Below are 21,351 nucleotides of genomic sequence, written 5' to 3' on the forward strand. Positions count from 1 at the left end.
ACCTCCAAAAGGAATTTAACCTGCCTAAGAACCGCCTACTCTGTGACATGCCCACCAGGTGGAACTCAACGTTGGCCATGCTGCAGCGGCTGCACATGCAGCAGAGGGCCATCAATGAGTACCTGTGTGACTATGGCACCAGGGCAGGGTCAGGGGAGCTTGTTTTTTTTTCCCACACCAGTGGGCCATGATCAGGGATGCATGCACTGTCCTGTCACCATTTGAGGAGGCCATGAGGATGGTGAGCAGTGCATGCATCAGTGACACTGTCCCCCTTGTCCACCTGTTGGAGCACACGCTGCGTGGAATAATGGACAGGGCACTTGAGGCAGAACAGAGGAAGGAAGAGGGGGACTTCCTTAGTTCTCAAGGCCCCCTTTATCCAGACAGTTTCCCTGCATGCCCGCCGATCACACAGGAAGAGGAGGAGGAGGAGGAAGAGGAGGATTGTGTCAGCATGGAGGTGGAGCCTGGCACTCAGCATCAGCAGCAGTCTTTAAGGGATCATTTACAGTCCCAAGAAACCAATGGACTTGTACGTGGCTGGGAGGAGGTGGCTGCGGATCATGTCGTCCTTAGTGAACCAGGGGATTCCGGACCGAATGCCTCAGCAAACCTACGCTGCATGGCCTCCCTGATCCTGCAAAGCCTGCGGAAGGTTCCTCGTATTTGTGGTATCAAGGAGAGGGATCAATACTGGCTGGCAACCCTCCTTGATCCACGTTACAAGGGTAAGGTTGCGGACCTTATATTGCCGTCGCAGAGGGAACAGAGGATGAAACATCTTCGGAACGCCTTGCAGAAATGTCTGTGCAATGCGTTCCCAGAGACTGGGAGGTTACAAACTCCTGTTCCTGGACAACGTGTTGCTGAGGCTTCGGTCAGTCAAAGAAGGAGCGGTGGAGAAGGTGACCGTCTGACCGATGCGTTCAGACTATTTTTTGTCTGCAGCCCCAAGGTATGATCGGTTCCAGCAACCATCACCAGAGTCTGTTTTACATGGTGCAGGAATACCTAGGGCAAGATCTAACTTGGACACCTTTCCCACCGAAAATCCTCTGGGTTACTGGGTCTTGAGGATGGAGCACTGGCCAGAGCTTGCACAGTATGCAATTGAGCTACTGGCCTGTCCTGCATCCAGCGTTCTTTCGGAACGCACATTCAGTGCTGCTGGAGGTTTTGTAACCGATCACAGGGTGCGCCTGTCCACCGACTCGGTCGATCGACTGACCTTCATAAAAATGAATCAGTCTTGGATCACCACCAGCTACCAAGCACCTGATGCTGATGTAACCGAATAATTTTTTTTGAAATGTCAGATCCCTTCAAGACTGCCTATGCTGATGCTGAGTGACTATCCTGTTATGCTGAGTGGCTATCCTCTTCCTCCTCAATGAATATGCTGATAGCTTGTAAGAATATTTTTGGTTCTGGGCGCCGCCACCAGTGGTTAAGGCCCAATTTTTCAGCCCCTGTTTAACAGGGGCATGTAATTACAATTTTTAATGCAATATTTTGCAAGAAGGGTTCGTTGCTGCACTCAACTAGAGTATTTGTGAGGGGTTGCAGTGTTGTGGCACCAGCAGCAGTGCCTAAGGCCCAATTTTTCAGCCCCTGTTTAACAGGGGCGTGTAATTAGAATTTTTGATGCAATACTTTGCAGCAGGGCTTGTTCCTGCGCTCCAACTAGAGTATCTGTAAGGGGTTGCAGTTTTGTGGCAGCAGTGGCTAAGGCCCAATTTTTCAGCCCCTGTTTAACAGGGGCGTGTAATTACAATTTTTGTTGCAATATTTTACAGGAGGGCTCATTCCTGCGCTCCAACTAGAGTATCTGTGAGGGGTTGCAGTGTTGTGGCACCAGTGCCTAAGGCCCAATTTTTCTGCCCCTGTTCAACAGGGACATGTAATTACAAATCTTGATCTAATATCTCATAGCAGGGTCCGTTTCTGCGCCCACCAAGAGTAACTGTGAGGACTTACAGTGTTGTGGCACCAGCACCACAACCACCAAAGGCCCAATTTTTCTGCCCCTGTTCAACAGGGGCATGTAATTACAATTCTTGATCTAATATTTCACAGCAGGGTCCGTTCCAGCTCCCACCAAGAGTAACTGTGAGGACTTACAGTGTTGTGGTAACACCACCACCACCACCAAAGGCCCAATTTTTATGCCCCTGTTCAACAAGTGCATGTAATTACAATTCTTGATCTAACATTTCACAGCAGAGCCCGTTCCTGCGCCCACCAAGAGTAACTGTGAGGGCTTACAGTGTTGTGGCAACACCAACACCTAAGGCCCCAATTTCTGCAGAGTATATAGGGCAGGCCCCTACTTTCAAATATTCAACTTACAAACGACTCCTACTTGCAAACGGAAGGAGACAACAGGAAGTGAGATGAAATCTACCCCTAGGAAGGGAAATTCTCTCCTGTAAGAGTTAATATGGGAAAAAAAAGTGTCTCCTTTCCACTGATGCTTTATCACCAATGCTTGTTTCACTAAAAACCCCAAATTGTAAAAAAACATTTGTCATTGGGACAGAAAGTGAGGTCAAATCTTCTGAAGAGGTGCACAGACAGGAAATCAAATGTCACAGGGGTGATAAGATATGTTTTCCAAAAAGCTTAAAAATAGATTTTTTGGCTGGAGCTACACTTTAAAAATGTACCAGTTCAAAATTACAAACAGATTCTACTTAACAACAAACCTACAGTCCCTGTCTTGTTTGCACTGCCTGTATACTGCTGTTCAGAGGGTCTGGGGCCCCACGCCTTTCCTTTTTTTAATTTGGGTGCAGGGTTCCCCTTAATATCCATACAAGACCCAAAGGGCCTGATAATGGACTGGGGGGGGGTACCCATGCCGTTTGTCTCACTGATTTTAATCCATATTACCGGGACCGGACATTACATTAAATCCGTAAGCAGTTTTAAATGACTTTTATTCCTTTAAAAATGTCATTTTGTGCAGGGACTGTTCTAAGCACGGGAAACATGCGCCACTTTACAGGCATACTATAGACACCCCCCAGGTACAATATATAAAGGAATATTTCACTTTTTTTTTTTTCACTTTAAGCATCATTAAAATCACCGAAAAAACGGTCGTTTTTAAAACTTTTTTTTGCATTGATACATGTCCCCTGGGGCAGAATTAGCCTTTAAAATTAGCACTTTTGATTTCGAACGTTCGAGTCCCATAGACTTCAATGGGGTTCTAACGTTCGTGCAAATTTTCGGTCCGTTCGCAGGTTCTGGTGCAAACCGAACCTGGGGGTGTTCAGCTCATCCCTAATATAGACATAAAACAATACACAGAATTTTCTTTTGAATAAAAAGCATTTGTCTTTATTTATTATGACTTTAATTTATAAAAGATCAGCCATTGAAGTACAAACCTAAAAAAATCTTTAACAACTTGGGACCACTACGTTAATATACAGTATATGAGAAAAACAATCTCATAGCCTAATTCTGATTGGCAAGTTTTATTCCCAAAAAAACCCCCAAGAATTACACTTATGCCCTGTACACACGGGCGGACTTTTCGACCGGACTGGTCTGACAGTCTGACGGACTTTCGACGGACTTTCCCAACGAACGGACTTGCCTACATACGATCACACCAAAGTCTGACGGATTCCTACGTGATGACGTATGACCGGACTAAAATAAGGAAGTTGATAGCCAGTAGCCAATAGCTGCCCTAGTGTCGGTTTTCATCCATCGGACTAGCATACAGACGAGCGGACTTTTCGTCTGGACTCGAGTCCATCGGAAAGATTTGAAACATGTTCCAAATCTAAAGTCTGTCAGATTTTCGACCAAAAAAGTCCGCTGCAGGTCCGATGAAGCCCACACACGGTCAAATTGTCCGTCGGACCAGTACGGTCGAAAGTCCGCTTGTGTGTACGCGGCATTACAAATGGTAAAATTCATATAGGCATAAAACAAAAGAATTCATCAAGATGCGTGTGTCATGACTGCTGAGGCGCAATGGACCCAGGTCCAAATGAATGTGACCAATGGAATCAAATCCCCCACCACCCTTGCCATTTTACCCCATTAAATAAAACACAACCATTAGGTTGGAAAGGGCAAGGCCACAGCTTTATTAAATTCCAACATGTAACATGTGAACACATTTAACCAGTGCCATTCACAGTCGTACTGTGAGCACTCAATTCCAAAAGGGGGGAAGTGGTGCCTGTCCTTACCATAAATGCTGGAAAAAAAGGGAGACTTCCACCATGTGAAGTGTGGAGTATGGTGGTCCCATCCCTAATTAAACAAGAAAGAGTAAACCCCCTACATGGGACTTTAACAGACCACCACCTCAATGATAAAAAATGTATCTTTTAATAATATATAATATAAAAAACATGTGCCATAAAAATACAACAATACATACAATGCATCACATAGAAAACATAAAAAAGTATGCACAAATACAAATCATCCTATGTACTCTCCAATACCATAAGTGCTGGACAGACAGCCTACTTCCAATTTTTCATCAAGGGCATAGCCCATTACAGCAACTTTAAATGCTGGCAAGGTCAAGAAACCGTAGCAAGCTGTGACATACCATGATAGAGGAAAAAGGGGGCGGGAGGGTTGGCAGCTCTTCCATCCGATTCTTCCGAAAGACTCAGAATTCCCTGGGGGCCCATGTTCCCTGACCTCAGGCCCATCCCATCCCACATGTTTCTACCAATCATTTCCCTTGTCCAACACCTGGCCATTCCCCCATCAGTCAAGGCTCTCTTTTCCTGGGGGGGGCTCAAGAGCCCTTCACTCTCACCACTCCTAGATGGTATCAGTAGCGGTGATACCCGGGTTGAGCTTCACACATCTGAATAGGTGGCCATGTGACTAAGCCCTAATGCATTTCGTCAGCGACTTCATCAGAGGGCGTCTGTATATACATAGATACAGAATATATATTCCAAAAGATGAGGCGGCACTGACGAAACTTAAAAGGTGAACACTTTGTGATGCCATTTTATTTTGACAAGGCAGCAGCTCATCTTCCTCAGGACCTTCCTTGCTCTTTAGGAAGATGAGCAGGTGCCTTGCTGAAACATCGAAAATAAACATTATCCTTTACGTTCCTCACACGATATCCCCCTTAGGGAGCATTACAGTTACCTGTAAATTAGACACTTTCTCCAACAGCTTACAAAATCCCACTCTGCCCCCTTTACCATGACCCCATTTGAAAGCCTTTGTAGATCGCGCCCCCAATCCTCGGGTTTGATTTCCCTCATATATATCGCTATAATTAATTCTAAGACACCACCATTGAGACCCTACCATCTCCAATGGAAGGCCGAGCTCGGGAAACAATTAGACCCGGAGGACTGGCAAAGTATGACTATTACGCTATCCAAATGCTCTAAGAATGTTCTCTTTTTGGAGAACGCTTACAAAGTCTTCTATTGATGGTACTATACTAGATTAGCGAGCTTCATCCCATTTTATTCCCCCCTCTGTTTTCGTGGGTGCTCACAGGGGGCACGATGGCGCATATCTTGTGGACCTGTCCCAGGGTTTGCAGATTATGGGTCAGAGTGTACATACTACTACGCAATCTTTTTAATACCACTATAAAGCGGGACCCTTTTGAGGCCTTTTTATGGAAACCGATTACAGAACTTCTTCGTCCTGAACGCCAATTAGCAGCACATATTTTCACTGCAACTAAATTGACCATAGCAAGGGCCTGGAAAACTCCGAACCTTAGCTTTGAAGCAGTTAAAAACAGTGTGAATGATATCATGGTAAATGAGAAACTTACGGCCATATTGCTGGACACACATGATAAGTTCCTCAGGATATGGCAACCCTGGATGACTCATAACCGTCCATCAAGATTTGATCTAACGCTTCTTTCCCTATAACAAGCCTCCGTTCCCCCCACCCCAGGGTCCTCCCCTCCTTTCCCACCCCCCCTCTTCTCCCACTTTTAATTTCTCTTTCCTTCTTCTCATTCAGGCCCTCGGGCTTAATTCTACAGAGATTGGATATTTAATATAATATACAAATTATTACATACAAAGGTATGTTTTCCTCTTTGAAGTTATTCAATTTAATCTGATTTTATTTCTGGTTCTTTTTGTTCCTTTTTTTCATACAACGTTACGTATTGCAACAACATCTCGCTATGCATCCTTTAATTATTCATGTGTGTTTGCAGATATAATATTCTGTGCTTACATTATACCGCCATGCCAGTAAAAGCGAGATGAAGACACGCCTTAGTATGTCGCCTGGCCTCGGCTTTGTACCGCCTGAGACCAGGCTTAAATCCTTGAACATTAGTTCTACCTGCCGGATAACGGCAGCCTTATACCTATTAATTCATGATGTATCCATCACTGTTTTGTACTATTCTGTTGATATACATTTTCAATAAAACCCTTTGTACAAGAAAATAAACATGATCACTGAGTGCTCACCTTGCAAGCCCCATGAATGCCACCTTATCTTTTGGATCATATGTACTTCATGCTTTGCTGGGCACACAGGCAACTACTGGGTTATATAATATGTTATCTTATTGTTATCTTATTGGTTTTATTAGATGGTCTTATTCGTTTGTATTTTTTTTTTTCTATTTATAATTGTATCTTATTGTGTTTAAAAATACTTGATTTGATTGTAGCCGTATTAGTGCAATTGTGACAGAGAAAATTGAGTACTGTCCGTGATACTTTTTTTATTTGCACTAACATACAATTTTTCAGGACAAGCTTTCGGGGTATGTCCCCTTCTTCAAGGTCCAAGCAGTACTCAGTGGAGTACTGCTTGGACCTTGAAGAAGGGGACATACCCCGAAAGCTTGTCCTGAAAAATTGTATGTTAGTGCAAATAAAAAAAGTATCACGGACAGTACTCAATTTTCTCTGTGTTTAAAAACAATTCTTTTACACCACTTGCATTGTATCTTCTTTTTAGAAACTCCAAGTAGTACAGTGTATGAGAATGCACATGTTCCTGAACAACACACCTATGAAAGGACTATGTCAGGAACTCAGGTAATAAATTCATTATCATCATGTATAACAAAATGTTAGGTTAACCACTTGCTGACCAGCCGACGCACATATACGGCGGCAGGTCAGCTCTCCTGTGCGAACCAACGTACCCGTACATTGGTCCGTGCATGTGAGATTGCGGGCGCCCACTGCTGGCCGCCCGTGATCGCTGTATACAGAGACAGAATGGGGATCTGCCTTTGTAAACAAGGTGGATCCCCATTCTGACAGGGGACATGTCAGAGATCTGCTGTATCCAGTGATCGGGAGCAGCAATCTCTGTCATGTCCTTCGCAGCCCATTCTCCCTACAGTTATAACACGCTGAGGGAACAAATTTAACCCCTTGATTGCTCCCTAGTGTTAACCCCTTCCCTGCCAGTATAATTTATACATTGATCAGTGCATTTTTACAGCACTGATCAATGTAATAATGTCACCGGTCCCCAAAAAGTGTAATTTAGGGTAAGATTTGTCCGCCGTAATGTCACAGTCCCGCTAAAAAACGCAGCTCGCCGCCATTACCAGTAAAAACAATAAAGAATAAATAAAAGTCCCTAAATCTATCCCATAGTTTGTAGACGCTAGAACTTTTTTGCAAACCAATCAGTATACGCCTATTGCGATTTTTTTTTTTTTTTTACCAAAAATATGTAGAAGAATACATATCGGCCTAAACTGATGAAGAATTTTTTTGGAATATTTATTATAGTAAAACATATTGTGGTTTCTCTCTAAATTGTCGCTCTTGTTTTGTTTATATCGCAAAAAATAAACACAGAGGTGATCAAATACCACCAAAAGAAAGCTCTATTTGTGGAAAAAAAAAGGATGTAAATTTTGTTTGGGTACAACGTCGCACGACCGCAATTGTCTGTTAAATCTATGCAGTGCCGTATCGCAAAAAAATGGCCTGGTCAGGAAGTAGGTATAATCTTCCGGGGCTGAAGAGGTTAATGTGTACCATTTTCATTTGATTTTCATACAAGAATCAGTAAAGAAAGACTGCGCATGATCAGAAACAATAAACAATAACAAAAAAAAGCCTTTGTCATACGGGCATTTTTGTACAAATTTCCGTTCATTGGTTCCGACTTACTGTGAAACGAGGAAAATCAAACTATCGTACGCCCAATTTTATAGTGTGTACCCCACTTATAGGAACACTCATCTCTTGTTGCAATACTTCCTATGAATAGATGAAAGAAACCAGTTAGAGTAAGGCTGGCCATATATTATACAATTTTCTGCCCATACACTATTCAAATTCCTTTAGATTTACCTTCAACTATGTAGTGCAAGGTCCTGTCTGATTGCATACAATATGAAAGTGTTTAGGTTTGACCTCATATTATATGTTTTTGGTAAATCTAAAGGAAAATTGTACAAGAAAATTGTATAATATACGGCCAACCTAAAAGAACTGAACCATGGAAATCCCTAGAATCCTATGCTCCAGTTCCCATAATTAATCCCCAGGAGAATCGAAGAAATCCATTCACTCTGTAGGTGGAATCTACTAGGTCAGTGATGGCGAACCTTGGCACCCCAGATGTTTTGGAACTACATTTCCCATGATGCTCATGCACTCTGCAGTGTAGTTAAGCATCATAGGAAATGTAGTTCCAAAACATCTGGGGTGCCAAGGTTCGCCATCACTGTACTAGGTGAAGATACAGATGAGATTTTCACAGCATTTAACATTATAGGGAAGTTTCTCAATAAATGGCGAATCAGCGTAGAAAAAAGGGAAGCCTGCTCAGTATTTTTGTTTTTCCTCCAGTTCCCAGCAGTATTAGTCCATTTTCATTGCTTTATTTGATAATCTAATTATACGAGAATGTTTCTTTGTGATACTGGAACATAACTACAGAATGTTTACTGCACCTCCCATGCAGTAAAAAAATGCCAGTATTAGATTTCTTTGTAAAGTGATTGGGTACCTAGATTTGGCCCCCTATGAATGAGGAATATGCAAATAAAGCTGCCCCTTGAAGGTGAACAAGTGACAAAAATGTTGGAAAAATATATAACATGAATTGAATTTATGCTACTTAAGATTATGGTCACATTATATATTTATTATTGTGTTATATTTTCTTCACATATCTTCTCATGCACAGAGACTTTTTGTGCCCAAACTTAGTGTTGCACTTTACAATTTGCATATTGTTTGCAGTCTTGTGCGTTTTTTATGCGACTTTGTTTTCATCGTGCATTTGTCGCATGGGATCGTACTAAAACTAAATATTTTCTTCACATATGTTCTCATGCACAGAGTCTTTTTTTGCCCAAACTTTTGCCCCTTACACACGATCGGATTTTCTGTTAACAAATGTTGGATGTGGGCTTGTTGGCTGAAAGTCCGACCGTGTGTATGCTCCATCGAACATTAGTTGTTGGACTTTCTGCCAACAAATGTTGGCTAGCAGGTTCTCAAATTTTCCGCCAACAAAACTTTGCTGTCGGAATTTCCAATCGTGTGTACGCAAGTCCGACGCACAAATGTTCACGCATGCTCGGAATGAAGCAGGAGGAGCCACACTGGCTATTGAAATTCCTTTTTCTCGGCTCGTCGTATGTCTTGTACGTCACCGTGTTCCCATGTTCGTAATTGTTGGCCAACATTTGTGTGACCGTGTGTATGCAAGACAAGTTGGAGCCAACATCCTTCGAACAAAAATCCACGGTTTTGTTGTGGGAAAGTCCGATCGTGTGTACGGGGCATTAGTGTTGCACTTTACAATTTGCATATTGTTTGTGCGTTTTTTATGCAACTTTGTTTTAATTGTGCATTTGTCGCATGGGATCGCACTAAAACTAAATATTTTGGTTGCGTATAATACAATTCATCATATGTGCACTGTATAGTTGCACTTTATTTGAATTCATGCTATTTAATGTTTATGGTCATATTGCACTTTAATAATACAGTGATATATTTACTTTCATATATGCTTTTTTTGCACAGGATCATCTTGTGTTTATACCTAGCACTGCACTTTATTTTTTGTGCCCTGTATCTGGGTTATAGTGCTTAGCTGCAGGTCATTAACTGACAAAATTTTCACATCTTTAATTCACTTATCACTTAGCGCAGATATATCATTTTTATTTTTAAAATATATAAAAGGTGGCGCTAAGCATATACAAGTGAATATACAGTATATAAAATGAACCAAAATCATAAACATATATCACTGCAAAAAAAAGCACATATTCTTGAACATATAGCAAGCTAAAAAGTCCATTAGTGATAGTGTTCCCAACACCAAAAAATGATTTTAAATGAAGCTTCTAGTTCTTCCACCACAGGTGCTCAATGGAAAGGTGGCAACTCACCACAGGTGTTAGTGCTGTGAGCCGAAGCGTTCTGTGGTGTGAAGCCAGCCTCAAACGAATAGTCAAGACATTTTTGTTGGAGAATAATTCCTGTATCTTCAGCTCTATCTTGTCACCAAAATATAGTTTTCTCATTGAGGTGTTTTAGAAAACGATATCATGTTTTGGTCTCCAGATGGAGCAGAAGACACAGGCATTATTCTCTTATAAGCATTTGCACGCTAAACAAAATGCCAACATTATATTTATAGGAGAATAACGCCTGTATCTTCAGCTCCATCTGGTGGCCAAAACATGATATAGTTTTCTAAAACACCTCAATGAGAAAACTATACTGCATTTTGGCCATAAGATGGAGCTGAAGATACAGGCGTTATTCTCTTTTAAATATTATGGTGACATTTTGTTCAGTTTGCAAATGCTTCTAACATTTGTGCAACAAATGTTTTTTAGGTGTAGACCTAGGAGGATTAGGAGGATATCTATCTATCTATGAAAACATCAGGATTGGGACAAAAGATGTCTTATCTTTAACCTTTAATTCATTTATCTTTAATTCATTTAATTCATTTTTAATTAATTTATCTTTAATTCATTAATTCACTCAAACTTATAACTACGAATAACTTGGTTTTCCATCTATGATTTGATATGTGTCTTTTGTGCAGGGGAAATTAAGTCAAGAATCGCACTATGAGGTACATTTTAATTTTTTTAATCTGTATGCTATTATTTGTACTACAGTGGGTTTGTGGTTGCTATCACAGTGCATGTAGAATTGTTGGGGCCCTGAATGTACTACAGCTGTCAAGAAAGGGGCCATCACATATGGTTGGATTTGTGGACCCTTCGTACAGCCTGTGCACTGGATAGTGGTATGCTCAGAGCACACACGCACAGACTACAGGTGACTTGCTACAGGGATGAGGATATTGGAAAGCACAGAATACAGGACTCACAGGAATGGCAAGACTATAGAGTCTGCTGGTCTTAAGGGCCGTACATACAGGCTGAATATCAGGCGGTTCAGTAGAAACTGGCTGACATTTGGACCGTGTGTACAGCAGTCGGTCTGACAGAAGCTGGCCGAACGTCCGGCTTCTGTTGAATGGACATGACCGATAAAAATCTGCTGATTGGCAGTGGCTGAGAGCGCTGACCGGTGCCACCGAAGCACTTACTGCACGCAGGGCTCACAGAGAGCCAAGAGTGTGGGATGTAGCAGTAGTGGGATGCAAGCTGAGCTTACAGGAACACAGAAGGTAACACTTTTATTGAGATACATAGAAGAGCACAGAAGTCCCAGAGAATGGAGGTGCACAGGAAAGAGTTGAGGTACCTAATGATTCTGGGACAGGAAGGATAACTGTTGGTACTGATGAGGAAGAACATAGCCTGCCTGCACACACAACAAAGGTGAGGGCCCTTGGAAGAGTCAAGGCACAGAGTCTAAGAAACCACCTGGTCTTCTCCAGAAATCCTGAAGGTGGAGATGGGTTGCACTACAGGTGATCCCCAGGTTGCAGTTCTTGAACCCACCTGAGCAGTCACCTACTGGTAACTAAGGCCGGCCATAGATGGAGCAGATTTGTTTCCTGCAACAAAGAAATTTGCTTAATTCCCCCACCAACACAGGTAGTGTTGGCAGAGGAATCCCTCACCACCGAGCCATTGTCTTCTCCCGGAGAGGGAGTGGGGAAAGCCGCCCCCTCCTGGAGAACACAGAAATTATTGCTCAAGGCTATAACAGCCGCTAGCGATAACTGAATGTAAAATTTAATTCAATGTAAAATCCAGCAGGCTGGTTGTACCCAAGTTGATCTATCAACTTGGGTACATTTACCCTGCCATGGCTGGCTTTAGGGCTGATAAGCAGATAAAAATCTCTTGCAGCACTGAGGGCACAGAACAGTAGGGAGTACAGCCCAAACTGGCAAGTGTGCTTGAAAACACACAGACACTGGGAACATTAGCACAGAGACACACAGCACAACTATAAAGCCTCATACACACAATCGGATTTTCCGAGGGCAAATGTGTGATGACAGGCTGTTGGCGGAAAATCCAACCGTGTGTATGCTCCATCGGACAATTGTTGGCCAACTTTCCGTGGACAAATGTTGGATAGCATGTTTTAAAATTTTCTGAGAACAAATGTCTGTTGTCGGATTTTCTGAGCGTGTGTACACAAGTCCGTCGGACAAAAGTCCAAAGTACAAACATGCATGCTCGGAAGCAAGGATGAGCCAGAAGCTGGCTGTCTTGTAAACTAGCGCTCGTAATGGAGAATTACCATTTGTGACGTGGCAAATTATGAAATCTCGAAACGCAGCGCACAGTTCTCTTCTTCTTTAATGGGATAATAATGAAGCTGCTTTGCTGGTGATACTGATGGAGTTATTGCAAACACATTTTCAAAGGCTTTTTTTTCTGATATCAAGAATAATATTATTATGCTTGTTTTGTTTTTTGTTTTTTTTGTTTTTTTGGGGGGGGCAAGTTACCACAACACCATTATCCCGTAGTTTTTAAGATCAAAGATACAACTATGTTGGTGTCCCTTGTTAATTTTACATTGTATTTTTTTAAATGTAACTGCCTACTCCCAAACTGTCAATTGAGGTATAACACATAGCCAAGTATTATTCTACACATTTTTTTTTATTGTGCATTAAAAAAAGAAAATAGACATGCTATCTGCCAATAGAACTTAACCAAAAAGTGCATTCTATGCATCCAAAAATATAGAAAATATACCAAATCATTATTCAACCAAAAAAATAATGTCAAAGCAATAACTCCAAGGCCAATAATAAATAACACGTTATCTCCTTCGATTCCGCAAGTGGCTGGTTGACGAACGGCTGTTCTGAATAGCGCGAAACGAGAAGTGCGAAATGAAATGTGTGAATCAACACTCACCAGACTTCTTCTAACATGAAATTAGCAGAAGGAGCCCAAAGGGTGGCGCTAAAGAGCTGAAAAACAACATAGTACGTCACTACGTTCATAATTGTTGGCCAACAATTGTGTGGCCATGTGTATGCAAGACAAGTTTGGGCCAACGCTCTTCAGACAAAAGTTCACGGTTTTGTTGGCCAACAATCTGATTGTGTGTACGAGTCTTTAGTGAAAGCAAGGAGACTTAACAGGAATCTCTAGAAGCAGGTAGTGGTGTGCATGTACACCAAGCAGGAAACATCTAGAAAAACTAAAGCAGACAGTAGACACAGGTGGTGTTATAAAAGACAGGCTGAAACTCACAAGAGATCACAGAGGTGCAGGAATGATGAGAGCTGTCAAAGCTACACAAGGAAAACAGTCAACGGGAACAGGCTGGAAGACACTGGGGTACAGAGAGTACACTGAGAGACACTTACAGACAATAGAAACAAGGATAATCAAGCTATAAGATTGCTAGAAATATCAGGGTCGCTAGAAGTCTGTCAGAAGATAAAACACTAGGGGTATAGGGTCACCTGGAATCTTCTCAGGATAGCAAGGATACAAGTAGGTGACTGTGACAACCCTAGATACAAAGGAATCTTGAGATCACAATTAATATTCTCAGGAAGCTAGGGACACTATTAAACCTCTCCACTGGGAAACACAGAGGATACTAGAAATCGACTCTGCAAGAAAACACTGGGGTAGACTAGGAAACTTCTTGGGACTTGGCACTAAAAAATATTAGCTGTCACTCAGGCAAAGCCTACAGCAATGTACCAAGCTTAAATATAAAGGGAGAAAGCCTGGTTGGTTGTGTAGCTAATTGAATCAACAACAGATGGTTAACCAGTCTTGAACACGATAACAGGTTGTAACAGAACCTTGCAAGTTAACCACTTCCAGTCTGGATCAGTCTCGACATTCCTCTCCTACATGTAAACAAAACAAACATTGTTTTGCTAACAAACCACTTAGAACCCCCAATCATTATATATTTTTTAAGCAGATGCCCTAGAGAATAAAATGGTGGGTGTTGATAATTTTTATATCACATGGTATTTGCACAACAGTTTTTCAAATGCAAATTTTTGGGAAAAAATACACTTTAATTAATTTTAATGTATTTGTTTGGTAAAATGTAAAAGTTGATGTTACGCCAAGTAAGTAAACGGATACCAAACATGTTGAGCTTTAAAATTGCGTAGGCCCATATAATGGCGCCATACTTTGGTCCCCGAAAATCTCCATAGGCGACGCTTTAACGACTTGCCGACCAGCCGCCACAGTTTTACTGTGGTGGAATGGCACGGCTTGGCGAAACGACATTATGTAACGTCGCTTCACCCTGTGGCCACTAGGGGCGCACGCTCCCGCTGCTCACCCCCGGAGCCGATGCGAGTGCCCGGAGGTCGCTGGTGACACACCGATAACCGAGATCTGTGTGTGTAAACACACAGTTTCCTGTTCTCTGAGGGGAGAAGAGACTGATCGTCTGTTCATACAGAGTATGAACAGCCATCTGTCATCTCCCCTAGACAGTCCCCTCCCCCCTTCAGTTAGAACACAGAGAGGGAACACAATTAACCCCTTGATCGCCCCCTAGTGTTAACCCCTTCCCTGCCAGTGACATTTAAACAGTAATCGGTGCATTTTTATAGCACTGATTGCTGTATAAATGCCAATGGTCCCAAAAATGTGTCAAAATTGTCTGATAATGTCATAATGTCGCAGTCACGATAAAAATCGCAGTAAAAAAAATTAATAATAAAAATGCCATAAAACTATCCCCTATTTTGTAGACGCTATAACTTTTGCGCAAACCAATCAAAATATGCTTATTGCGATTTTTTTTACCAAAAATATGTAGAAGAATACACATTGGCCTAAACTGAGGAAAAAGATTGTTTTTTCATATATTTTTGGGGGATATTTATTATAGCAAAATGTAAAAAATATTGCGTTTTTTTTTCAAAATTGTTGCTCTTTTTTTGTTTATAGAGCAAAAAATAAAAACCACAGAGGTGATCAAATACCACCAAAAGAAAGCTCTATTTGTGGCAAAAAAAGTATGTCAATTTTGTTTGGGTGCAACGTCGCACGACCGCGCAATTGTTAGTTAAAGCGACGCAGTGCCGAATCGCAAAAAGTACTCTGGTCAGGAAGGGGGTAAAATCTTCCGGGGTTGAAGTGGTTAAAAGCCCTCACAGGTTTCCAGTTTAGTATATTTTACTTATGCTCAAAGCCAATCTGACTTTGTTTCTTTCCACAAATAGGAACTAACACACAAAGACAAATCCATATACAGTATAATGGAGTCTGCTTCTGAAAAATACTGAAGGTAACACTACATTTATGTACAGTATATCTTTTAATCTGTCTGCCTAGTTATTGCATATCAACCCCCATGACTCCCCATGACAACAACTCCCATGACCATTTCCCACTTTTACATCCCTAACATTTTCACTGTTGCAGACTTTTTTTCTATTTTGTGTACAAATACTAAAATGCACATTTTTTTTTTTTTAATTAAAACGTACCTAAAACCTCATAAGGTTATATATTTCCTGAAACCAGACCCTGTAGAATAAAATGGTGGTGGATGCAGTTTTTTTAGATCACACAATATTTAAACTACTGTTTATCAAATCTATATTTTCAGTAAAAACACACTCAAATTAATTTTAGTACACACAAACAAAATATAATCCCCAATTACTTGATAAAATATAAAAGATGAGGTTGCATCGGACAAATAGATGCCAAATATGCCATTACTAAAATCTGTGTGCCCCAGAAAGTAGCAAAAAACTGTGGTACTCAAAATTGTCCATAGGTAATACTTTAACCATACCTCCCAACATTTTGAGATGGGGACGAGGGACACCTACTAACAAACGTATGTAGGCATAGGACACGCCCCCTGCCACACCCCCTTAAAGGAGAATTAACCCAAAAAAAAGGTTAATTGAATCCAGAAGGGCTTTTTTTTTACTACTATTCCTTTATATTGGCTTTTAAAGTGTACAAATGCGGAAATTTAGAAATTGGATGAAAGGTTTAGCACTGGGAAACACTTTTTGAAACATAAAAAGTGCATTTTATATACATCTATATAGATCAGACCAAAATGAGGGACAAATGAGGAGGGATGAGGGACATTGCTCCAAATCAGGGACAGTCCCTCGAAATCAGGGACAGTTGGGAGCTATGCTTTAACCACTATAACCCTATAAGATGTACCTGTACATCTCCAGGTTGGAGTGGTTATAACAGCTGCAGCCATCATCCTGGTACCAAAATTTGGGTTTTACTATAGAGTTGATCTGAATGGCTCTTTAACCACTTGGATCACTTGTACAGGGTGCAGAAGGGGAGCTTCCCCTGCTGCTGCCTTCTTCCTTTACCAGGGTTTTCTGTGTAACCCCCCCGAGTGGTGCACTTGTGAAGTGAGGGGAGGAAGGTACATCTGTACCCACCTCGCCTCTGATTTATGAAACCAAAAGCAACAACAATGATCTGGTTTCAGTTCGTTGTTTACAAGCTGTTATTGGCTTGTAAAGCATTTGATTAAACTGATCTCAAGGATCAAGTGGTTAAAGACCTTTACAGGCCATCACTTTAGATTTAACAATAATTGGTGGCCTTAGAAATACAGTTCTCATTGTGGTGTGTAAGGTGATATCTAATGTGTGGCACAATTGTCATTAGCCGACGCATGAGTTTGTATTCAAATGTGTGTGCGTATGGGGGCAGGGGACCTAAAGAAAAAAAGAAAAAAAAAACTAATTTTATTCTTTCAACACAATGTAACAAACACAATTGGGTTGATTTGTGAAAGGAGTAGAGCATGTTTACTTTGCAAACCCAATTTTCACTTAGCTTACTGAATGAGGTAAATCTTTGGTGACTTCAATCATATCCCATCATGTATCATGTGCAAAAATGTTTTTTTTTTTTTTTTCCTTACTCATTACTAGGTATTTTTTTTCTTTAACCACTTCAGCCCAGGAAGATTTGGCTGCAGAATGACCGGGCCATTTTTTGCGATTTGGCACTGCGTCACTTTAACTGACAACTGCACGGTCGTGCGACGTTGCACCCAAACAAAATTGACGTCTTTTTTTCCCACAAATAGAGCTTTCTTTTGGTGATATTTGATCACCTCTGCGGTTTTTATTTTTTGCGCTATAAACAAAAAAAGTTTGTTTGAAAGAAAAACAATATTTTGTACTTTTTGCTGTACTAAATATTCCCATTTTTTTTCTCAGTTTAGGCCGATATGTATTCTTCTACATATTTTTGGTAAAAAAATTGCAATAAGTGTATATTGATTGGTTTGCGCAAAATTTATAGCGTCTACAAAATAGGGGATAGATTTATAGCATTTTTAGTATTGTTATTTTTTTTACTAGTAATGGCAGCGATCTGTGATTTTTATCGTGACTGCGACATTATGGCGGACACATCGGACAATTTTGACACATTTTTGGGACCATTGTCATTTATACAGCGATCAGTGCTATAAAAATGCATTGATTACTGTAAAAATGTCACTGGCAGGGAAAGGGTTAACCCTAGGGGGCGATCAAGGGGTTAACTGTGTTCCCTGGGAGGTGATTCTAACTGTGGGGGAGGGAACTGACTAGAGGGAGTGACAGATCGTGGTTCCTAGCTAATAGGAACACACAATCTGTCATTCCTCTCAGAACAAAACACAGATTTGTGTGTTTACACGCACACTTCCGTGTTCTGTCCGTCGTGCTCGCAATCGATCGTGGCCGGTGGTCATTGTGATCGTCGGCCACGAGCATCGGCACCCCTACTGTGCAGCGGGCGCGTGCGCCTGCTATCCTGATCCTGCAAGCCAACGTAAAGCTATGACAGTTCGCGGGATCGTGCCGACCTGCTGCAGTATAATGAGGGCGGCTGGTCGGCAAGCAGTTAACTGAGTTTTCGCTTAGGTTTGTCTCATTCACAAGGCTAAGTATAAATGACTTTTGCAAAGTGAACATGCTCTACTCCTTTAGTAAATCAGCCTCACAATTTTGCAATGCTAGCAGGATTGCAAGCCCAGCAGATAATTGATTCAGTACCTGGGCTTGTGCTGGACTGCAGTTGTCATTGACAGCTGGGGATTACAGTATTAAACCTGATGGGACCTGGCAAAGCCTTGGAGACCTGGTGCCATTATGTGTTACGATAACATGTCATTTTACCACTTTTTTTACCTTTATTTCTCTTGCGTCTCTGGAATGTATTTCAGTTGTGTGTGTTAAGCATTTCCATGATATCATGCCATTCATTAGTGTATTTACAATATTTTTTAATCTTTACATATTATTTGTCTTTAGGTTTCCCTCCAGCATTTCTGCAATGTAGGTCACTCACATAATACCCCGCTCATCATAAGGGCATCCTTTCCATCATGAAATTCTCCCTGCATCAGACTTTTCTCTGCCTGCAAAATATCTTCTAGTTCACTGCAAACCAGACCTGTCCATACACTATTCACTCTTCTATAAATATATGAACTCTCGAGTACTGCTATAGTGTAGCATTAAATGAATGGGGCTGCAAGAAATTAGTTAGGCAATTAAAATTCCTCTAAAAAAGTCAGTGGCCAAGTAAGTGTAATTTATTTCCTCCATAGAAGTATTCCTTCGATGAGAGTGACCCCCGACCGTCAGTCGGTCGGCAGGGAGCTGGCAATGGGGGATCTGCTCACTCAATCGCTGGAGACTCTCCATGCCATCTAAGTGGAGTGACCGGGTTCCTGTTCTTAGCTGTGGTCTGAAGAGAGAGACTCCCCCCTGGACCAGGCTATATATGTCCTCACTAAGCATTCCTCTCTCTCCCAGCCGGCTGGAACTTGTGGTCTGGAGCAATCTGGCTCCAATTCAAATCCTGGCTCCTCAGACCACATATCCCATGATGCCTTGCTCTCAGCTGTGGTCTCTGCTTGCTCCGCATTTGGTAGATGATAACTCAGTGTTCAGGCTGAGCACTGGAGGGAAACAGGCTCACTGCAGCTGGTGTTACAGAATGTCCCACAATGACACAGGCAAAGTTAGCCAGCACCTGACTACAAACATATTATAGGACAAAAAGTGTACAAGCATCATGTGACACCTTTTGTATTCCGCATGCCGCTAGAATATGCTAACAGATATCATACAGATTAAAATTTCACTTGAAGTATATCAGCAGGATTGTGTATAGTAATTTTTAGTTGTGGATTCTCCAATGTGAACAAGTAATCAAGGGTACAATGTGTGAACCAAACCAAGTGTGATGAAGAAGCTTCACCCTTGAAACTGGCCAGTGGTTATGCATGCAAGAGACAGTGGCTGCATGTAAGGAGAGTATAACACACAGAGTGCAGAGGTCGGGAGTGCGTAACTTACAGAGTGCAGACGTCGGGAGTGCCTAACTCATAGATTGTGGGGGTAAGGACTCCCTTAAAGTAAAGCTGTGCAGTATTACATAAGGGCATACCTCAGAAGTCCTGGGTTATGTCCAGGTCATGGAAAGCATCCGTCAAGGCTTAGAGACATGTTAGTACAGTTCTGAAACTGAGTAACACATTGAAGACCTGGGATTATGGCTGTTATCTTATATTAGCTTGCTGAAATTCTGTATATGCATGCAATTATCCAAATGTTGGATGCACTTATGTTATTTGAGTGTTCTTTGTTGTTTTAGCCTTATTTTTTTTTTTTTAACAATAAACCTATTATACTATGAGAAGCATTTTTCCCTTTTTTTTGAGCATTTTACATTTACATGTTGATACAAAAACATGCTAATTTGTTCCTGGCATATCCATCCATGAGTTAAAGACCATAGTGGTAAGTACGTTTGATTCCATAAAGAGGAGATTAAAAGTTAAAAAGCACTTCACAAACAGATGAGTACTTTTCTTATATGCCAGAAAAGCACACTCTGCCTCTAGGCCCTCTGCTCTACCTCCTAGCCTTCTGCTCATCCTCCTGGCCCTCTGCTCCACCTCATGTCCTTTGGCTTCACCTCCTAGCCTTCTACTCCACCTCCTTGCCCACTGCTTTACCCGATCCCCGCTACACTTCCCTTAAAGTGATTGTAAAGGTTCAGATTTTTTAAAATAAAAATAACAAACATGTCTATACTTACCTGCTCTGTGCAAGGGTTTTGTACAGAGCAGCCCCGATCCTCCTCTTCTGTGTGCCCCAGAGGCACTCCTGGCGCCTCCTCTTCATCTGGTGCCCCCACGGAAAGCAGCTTTCCTTGGGGGCACCCGGGTGGGCACGCTTCCGAGTTCTGCTGCTGCGTTCATTGACAGACAATGGGACTCGGCCCCGCCGCCCACTCTCATTTCACTGGATTTGATTGACAGTAATCTGACTATCAATCTGTCCAATGAGAGAGAACTAGTGACTGGGCTCGTGTATGGCACTGGAACGAATGGGCTCAGGTAAGAAAAAGGGTTTTACCTCATGGCCTTCTGCTCCACCTCCTAATCTTCTTCTCCACCTCCAGGCCCTCTACTCCACTTGCTGCTCTCTTATTTACCTCCTACCCTTCTGCTTTACCTCCTAGCCTTTGTTCCAGCTGCTCACCTTTGACTCTCTGCTTTCACCCTTGCCCTCTGCTTCACCCTCTGGCCCTCTTCCCTACCTCCTGGACTTCTGCTTTACATCCTAGCCCTCTTCTCCACCTTATAGCTGTCTATTCATTATTCTTTCCCTCTACTCCACCTACTACTTCTCAGCTCTACCTCCTAGCTATCAGCTCTACCTTCTGGCCCTCTATTCCAACTCTTAGCTCTCTGCTCCCCCTTGCCCTTTTCTCTAGCTGCTGCCCCCTGTTCTACCTCCTTGTCTCTGCTCCATCTACTCGCCTTTACTCTACCTCATGGTCCTCTGCTCCGCCTCTATTCCTTTTGCTCTACCTCCTGGCCTTTTACCCCCCTCTTCTTTAATTCCTAGCCTTTTACTCTACCTCGTGGTCTTCTGCTCTACCTCTAGGCCCTGTACACCGCC

At 41.9% G+C, this 21,351-nt stretch overlaps 1 protein-coding gene across 1 annotated transcript in view; it reads left to right on the top strand.

Annotated features, from left to right (window-relative positions):
* Positions 1-20,074, top strand: part of LOC141110641 (cell adhesion molecule CEACAM8-like) — a 58,478-nt gene extending 38,404 nt beyond the window's left edge. Inside the window, exons 6-9 of the mRNA XM_073602109.1 lie at positions 6,961-7,040; positions 11,050-11,079; positions 15,604-15,668; positions 18,685-20,074. Coding sequence (XP_073458210.1) covers positions 6,961-7,040; positions 11,050-11,079; positions 15,604-15,666 — 173 coding nt within the window. The 3' untranslated portion in view covers positions 15,667-15,668; positions 18,685-20,074. The remainder of the gene's footprint in view (positions 1-6,960; positions 7,041-11,049; positions 11,080-15,603; positions 15,669-18,684) is intronic.
* Positions 20,075-21,351: the final 1,277 nt, after the last annotated feature.

This window comes from Aquarana catesbeiana, linkage group LG10 (assembly GCF_042186555.1).
Source record: "Aquarana catesbeiana isolate 2022-GZ linkage group LG10, ASM4218655v1, whole genome shotgun sequence".
Classification (NCBI taxonomy): domain Eukaryota; kingdom Metazoa; phylum Chordata; class Amphibia; order Anura; family Ranidae; genus Aquarana; species Aquarana catesbeiana.